At 37.4% G+C, this 7,595-nt stretch overlaps 1 protein-coding gene across 1 annotated transcript in view; it reads right to left on the bottom strand.

Annotated features, from left to right (window-relative positions):
• Positions 1-316: 316 nt before the first annotated feature.
• The window catches only part of runx2b (RUNX family transcription factor 2b), a 74,811-nt gene continuing 67,532 nt past the window's right edge, over positions 317-7,595 (bottom strand). The window contains exon 7 of the mRNA XM_034162316.1: positions 317-4,977. Coding sequence (XP_034018207.1) covers positions 4,499-4,977 — 479 coding nt within the window. The 3' untranslated portion in view covers positions 317-4,498. The remainder of the gene's footprint in view (positions 4,978-7,595) is intronic.

The raw sequence follows: 7,595 nt of genomic DNA, 5'->3' as shown, positions 1-7,595 counted from the left end.
ATAGCTTTCAATATGATTGAAACATTTTTAAATTTTGGCCCGTGTAATTCTTCAATTGACCCCTACCGGAACACAGATTGAAAATTCAAGTGGATACTCAGTTTTTTCAAAAGAGTAATGTCTAAGGAGTATTTGTGCCAACTTTGGTGCTTGTTTCCAGATTTGAAGGATTCCTCTGTAAATATTCTATCTGCTACACTATCTTAAGAATCATGATACTTATCAAATTGGCACCAAAGTATTGCGATACGTATCGTATCGGAAGATTAATATTGTACTTCCCAAGAGGAAAAAGAAGAGAAAACAATGATAAAACAAGTAACAAAATTCTTATTTTATTTTTAAACAAAAATGTACAATCACAATGCCAATTTCACTCACTGTTGTCAGGCTTATCCCTTAAAAAAAAAAATTCCTCATGAAACATACCAGCAAACACTAACGGAATCTCCATTAGTTTAAAATTCCTGACGTGAGAGAAGAAGCATAACAATAAAGAAAAGGAGAAAAGATTTACATAAGAAGTAAGATTCCTGATTATCATACATGTTGATCATTAAATAATACAAGTACAGCATCTTTGATGACAGCTTGAGCGGAACATAAAAAAAAAAAATCAAATGAAAGGGGGAGAAAAAAAACATCTTTTATTTTGGAAGCAGGTGAGGATGTCAGTGCTGTGTCGATGTGTAAATTGTGCCATTTCCTACATTAAAAAAAATAAAATTAAACAATTTTGCAGTACATGTGCAGCGGTTTTACTTTTGGAAATATAGTGCGATATGTGCAGAGGCACTGCGTGCAAAGCATCAATGAAAAGCCAAATCCTTGAACAGAGCTGTGTTTTTCTCAGCTTTTTAAAATTAAGTTATTATATTACCTTCTCACACTGAATATCATATTGCATGTGAGAGAGAGAGAGAATTTTTTCAAACAAATACCAACTGCCTGATGAGATCAGAGTCATCTCCAATCTAAATGCTTTGTTTAGCCAAGTGGTATCCATTGTGTGTGTGCACGTACACGTGCACAACTCCGGTAGCATCATATCTGCACTGAGGACCAAAACCACGAGCCCTGCTGGCAGCGAGCCGCAAGTGCTGCTGGAAATAAAACAAGAAATAAGTGCTTTATGAAACAAACATACAAATGTCTCCCATCTTTTTCTTTCTTTCTTTTTTTTTTTTGGTTTCCAGTTTGCTGCCAGCAGCTGCATCCAATCACCTCACTTTTGCACAGTTAGTTCTTTACTTAAAAAAAAAAAAGTTCTTAAAAAAATAAGTTTTTGCAAATTGGAAATATCTGACCTCTGCTTGTTCTCATGCCAGAGACGTTACGCCAACGTTGGTACAAATATATCCAACAACAAAAGCAGAACATGGAACAAAAATAAACTGGACAAAAATTTGAGAAGGAATGTTGCAGTAAGTTGCATCTTTAAAGGGGTCATATTATAAACCAGGTGGCGTTCAGATGTAAAAGATTGCAGGGGAAATTTTGCCCATAGGCAGCGAAATGATGCAGCCTAAAAACAAAATAAATCAAAACAAAATGCTCTTATTTATGTGCCTGGTGCTTTAAATGGAAACGAGCTGCTAGCCATGCCCCTTCTGCACAGGACGGCATTAGACATGTTGATCGGGTGTGTCTCACGCAGTAAGCAGATCTTCTGTGACATATGTCACACTGGTGTAAAACAAGCGGTTTCAGGCAAAAATTTTACTTATAGCAGATTACATTTGATATGCACAGGCAAAGAATTGTGGGACTTTGGGGATGTTTAACATAAAACCCAACCCGTGTGTATCTGCAAAAGGAAGATAATTTTGTTTTTGTCAATACAACCCCTTTAACTGTGATGTTTTCTTTTTCAATGTCAAAGAATGAAGCAGAAAAAAATCTAACAAAAAAGAATAAAGTACCCATGTGTGTCACACACAAAGACAGACTTTTTCAAAGTCATCTTTTGAACATGATATGAAAGCTACATCAGACTCGTCATGTTTCCCTTTAATCCCAGCCCAGTGTTCAGCCCGACTGGTTATGAAAAGGACAGAAATGTGTTTATCTTGTGGTTATATCTCTTGGAATGCTTCATTTTCATGTGACATGACATACGGAACGGTTATACTTTTCTCACAAATCTCTCCTGCAGGGGGCAGACTTGTTTGCACTTGTGTAAAATCTCAGTTTTGAAGAAGCTTGGAGACAAATATCTTGAGGCAGCATAAACTACATTTTTAAAACTTTGAACCAATTGCTTCAGAAAAGTTTTAACTTTTTAACTGTTCAAAACACCTAGTGAAACATGAAATGAACCAATCACTTCTGAAAATTATTCAGTTTATGAACTGCTCAGAACAACAAAATAAAGCAATTGTTTCAGAAAATGTTTCAAAAAGTGTGAAACATGAAATGAATCAATCACTTCAGAAAATGATTACATTTTTTTAAATTGATCAAAACAACAATATGAACTAATTGCTTAAAAAAATGTTTCAAAATATGTGAAACATCAAATGAACCAATCACTTCAGAAAGTGATTTAGTTTTTGACCTGCTCAAAACAACTAAATTAACTAATTGCTTTGTAAATTGTTTCACAATATGTGAAACATGAAATGAACCAATCATGTCAGAAAATAATTCAGTTTTTGTACTGCTCAAAATGACTAAATTAACTAATTGCTTTGGAAAAATTCATGAAACACGAATGAACCAATCATTTCGGAAGGTGATTCAGATATTTGTGAGCTGCTCAAAACAACTAAATGAAAGAAATGTTTCAGAAAATGTTTCAAAATATGTAAAACATGAAATGAACCAATCACTTCAGAAGCTGATGAAACTTTTGAAGTGCTCAAAACAAAAATACAAAAGAACTACTTGTGTGAAATGGGAAATGAATCATTCACGTTAGAAAATGATTCAGTTTTTGAACTGCTCAAAAACACAAAATTAACTAAGTGTTCCAGAAATGGTTTCAAAATACTTGAAACACCAAATGATGCAGTCATGAGAAAGCAATTCAGACAAACTGCTTCAGAAAATGTTTTCAAATGACTGAAACAAATAATGAACACAATGCATCAGAAAATGATTCACTAACCCGAAGATCTTGATTCAATGCTCTTTGGCAACATCTAGTGTACGGAAATATGAATTTCAGGATCTCAACTTGTTGGAAAATTAAATTAAACATAACCCCAAGATGAGCAAGCAAATCACAGAGGTGGTGGGTGGGGCTAGAGGCCTGGTTCATTCTTGATTATTCAGTGAGGGACCAGAAGACGATGTGCAATCTGGCTTTTTGTTCAGAAGTTTGGTGAATAATTTTTGTTTTGGGGTAGATTTTGTGTGTCTGTGTTATAAAACAGTGCAACGAAGCATCTTTAAAGTCTGACCTGCACTCAGAACACTTTTAGCTGTGGCACCTCCATAATCAACTTCGGGCTTCATATCAAACACGACTCCTCACATGTATTTGTGAGCATGTTTAAAAAAAAAATCATAAAGAAAATGAGTAGAATTTCCCGAGTGGATAATTATTTTCTCCACTGAACCACTCTTTCATGGTATGCCGCCAAGAGGCACAATACAAGTTATTGCTCAATAAATACCAAAGGTTTCATTCCAAGCCAAATGTGTGTCAACACCGAGCGAGGATGTTGGGCTCTTAATGTGTGGAACAGTTCAACTGAAAGTTACACCAGAAGAAACATGTTGCAATACTCTTTGGAAATTACATTTCATATTTAAAAACCTTTTAAATCTTTGGGTTAAAACAAAACAAAACAAAACAAATTAAAACCTCTCACTCTTTAAATTACCTATAAAAACATTAAGTTAGTCATATAGATGCATCAAAAATATTCAGATTACACTTCTTTGACTCAAGTTTCAAATACAATACATAATTTATGGCTTTATAAGTTAAAACTAAAAACGCCTACATCATTTCAACCACAATGTACAAGTTAAATTAATTGGTTTAAAGCAAATTTAAAGTTCATACCACTTGCGGTAACATATGTGTTACTCTCATCACTTGCTACTCAGTGCTTAACTTGCGTCTTGATATTGTTGTAGTACAAAAACATGCTCTGCAAAAAGCCTTGTTGTAATACAAACACTATACAAAAGAGGCAGTCTTTAACAAATACGAAGAGGTTGTGGATTATAATTAAAAAAAAGAATTTCTTGTCCGTTTCGGCTTATTAAAGCAAAAAATCATCTCTCAGTCTCTTGGTTTTTTGCTGTTGAATGACTCCTTTTGTAGTGATTTGGTCAAAACACATTCCAAGAGGACAAGTCTATACAAGTCTAGTCTTTTTTTTGGAATCTCAACCTTAATTTCCGAGCATAAGGTGGAGACGTTTCTTTGCTGATGATACCTCAAAAAAAAAAAAAAAAAAAAAAAAGAAAGGAAAAAAAATGGTTTGTGCTTTCAGATTGTGTCATCTTTTTAAATCTTATCTCCACCCCGCCCCGGTTTGCTTCAGTACGGCCGCCACACGGCCTCATCCATGCGGCCTCCGGGGTTGAGTACAGTGGGAGAGTTACTGTGGCTCCCGTCGCCGTCCACTCCTCCCTCTGACTGGCTGGGCAGGTTGGGATTCACTAGGGAGGTTCCCGTGGATGCGCTAGTGCAAGGCGGAATCATCCGGGAAGGCGAGCGATCCCCCCCAGGTACCATTGAGAATTGGTAGGAGCCTGACGAGGCCCCGTAGTAAAGATAAGGAGTGCTACTGGTCTGGAAGGGTCCACTCTGACTCTGTGTGGAGCCGGGGTACGGAGGGGGAAGGTAGGTGTGGTAATGGGCGCTGCCCAGTGACATGGCAGAGGTGACAGGCGGGGTGTAGGTGAAGGTGGCTGGGTAATGCATCCTGGGGCTGGAGAAGCGGCTCTCTGTCAAGGAGGAGAGACCCGGGAACTGGCGTTCAAACTGACCAGGGAATGGACTCAAGTCAGAGGAACCTGAAGACACAGAAGAAGACTTTTTAGCATTTCCGAAAAGGGATTCAACGACATCAACTTCAAAACATGAATCCGGTGTCCTAAAAACACATATTACAGCTTTTGGCTAAAAGTTTATTGCTTACAGACAAGATCATAGGGAACTGTATAAAAGACAAGATACACACAACCATGGACTGGACTGGTTCATCAGGATCACAGGATTCCTTGAATAGAATATTAATGTCATCTGATGTCACACTTCCCCACATTAGCAAAACGCTATACCCAACAGATCACCCCACCGTCTGCATATTTAATATATAAATTGTCAGTTTGGCGATAGAATTCCAATGTACTTCACTCCTGCAGTGGTCGTAGGCTCCACGCTCACAAAGAGGTTACAACGCATTTATATCACAGTGTTAGATGATGTTCCCAAGGACCTACACCTTGGATACTTAACTCTGAAAAAATGTTGATTGTAGTTGCACATCTGATGGAGGTGATATGGAACGAGACAAGACCCAATGCCATATAAGCCATTCCTCTATGAGTCTGCATGAGGAAATTTGCATTGTTGCAGCACTGGTGGTAACAATAATTGTGCAAATAGCAGGGTACAGTAGATATACAAATACAAACATGACATGACATGTCACCTATGTATTTGCACATCTACTTTACCATTTAACAGAGTTTGTTGAGCTGGAATATACATAAATAAATATATACAGTATACACTTACTGGGATGAGTGCAGAGTGCACAGTCTAACATAAGCGGGACATAAAGCAGATTTAGCAAAAGTACTTCACAGTTTGTTGACCGTAAATATACACAAATAAATATATACACATACTGAGTGCTGTGCAGAAAGTACAGTCTACTAGCAGCAGGATATATACAGATGTGATTAAACGTTTACATACCCTGGTAGAATTTTTGTTTTTTTGGTCATTTTCAGAGAATATGAATGATAACACAAAAACTTTTTTTTCCCTCTGCGCAAGAAGAAAAGTGAGGAAAGCCACCAAGACACTCAGACAACCCAGAAGAAGTTATAGGCTTATGTGGCTGTGATTGGAGAAATGGGCAAACGTCAGAAATCTCTGATTGCTCTTATTATTATTATCATCATCATCATTATAATCATTATTATTATTTCATTATTACTCATATTTTGTCACTTGATTTTTAAACGGACCACAATGGAAATAAGTGTTTTCACTTTCTTGTGTCATCCATGTATTTTGAACATATTTATAATTATATTATGTACTTACATTGAACTTACTAAATACAATCACCCACCCATGCACGCACGCACGCACGCACGCACGCACGCAGCAATGCTTTTATTATAAAGATGATTTACCACCCCTGCTGGAATGGCGTGTGAGTTCAGAAGGTAGCTAGCAACGTCCATTGTTCAGAGTTGTTAGCTATTATCTGTAGCTTCTTCAAAAATATTAGTCCTATCAACATTCTGTTTTGGTGGTATTCATCCTTGACCCAAAATACATAAACATACCAAACGGCAAATGTCAGCTCTCCACGGTTTCTCCATGATTGAAGTTACATGCACGCACGCATGCATGCGCAGAGATCTTTTTGTCTTTTCTGCATTCTGCCACAAGCAGGTGCATCTATTTTTAGACATGCAGACACAGAGACGGTGGCAGTAGACGTCAAACACAATGCACTTTTCAGTCATGGTATCGACAACATGACACGTAACTCACTCATGTTAACGGCAACATGACACATAACTAACCTGACTAAACCATTGGAACTACAAAAACACAATAAATCAATAACACTAAGATCACTGTTAAACTAACATGAGCCACAATAACAAGATTTAAAAACCCCAAAGCCCTGAACTCCCATGGTGCATTGTAGCACCACGTCCATGTTTACTGGTTAATTAAAATGGCCAATTTCTCAAAAATATTTGTCCTATCAACTTTCCATCTTCACAGCGTTGCTCTCCCCGGGTTCTGCATGATCGAAGCCACGCACGAATGCACACACGCACACACACACGCATGCACAGGCTACTTTGCTATTATGTGTGTGTATATATATATATATATTGCAAACAAAAAAATAGCCCACAGTGGTGATCAGTTTGTGTTGTATGAAGTGCTGCTTTGCACGTTTCATCCAGCAGAATAATCTATTTTAACAAATAGGCCTCGTGGGGATTGAAGCAGTAGTAAAAGAAAAAAATACGCAAGTCAAATACTGTGAGTGTCAGACATGTATATTAATAAAATTGGAAAAGACGTCAGCCGATGCGGCTTGTGGTCACATTTATGGAACAGAATTTATCTATAAATATTTTTTTTATATTCATCAGTTGCAAAGTCCCATTCATGCGTCAATACATTTGCGCCTCAGCATATTTATGCTTCTCTGTGTGTCGTTGCATGTTTATGTGCATCTGTGCAGCCTCTTATGCATGCAAATGTGTGTGCGTGTGTGTGTACGTTTGTGTGAATACTGTATGCACATAAAAAAAGCAGTTGGGATGAATCAGGAGCTGCACATGTGGAAACACTTTGAGCAGAAACAGTTTCCATGAGATCCATAATGAGGCAGGGCTGAGCTCTGATGTGGCTCCTCTCCTCGCCT

Source organism: Thalassophryne amazonica, chromosome 21 (genome assembly GCF_902500255.1).
Source record: "Thalassophryne amazonica chromosome 21, fThaAma1.1, whole genome shotgun sequence".
Lineage (NCBI taxonomy): Eukaryota > Metazoa > Chordata > Actinopteri > Batrachoidiformes > Batrachoididae > Thalassophryne > Thalassophryne amazonica.
This window is presented reverse-complemented; position numbering and strand designations above follow the sequence as displayed.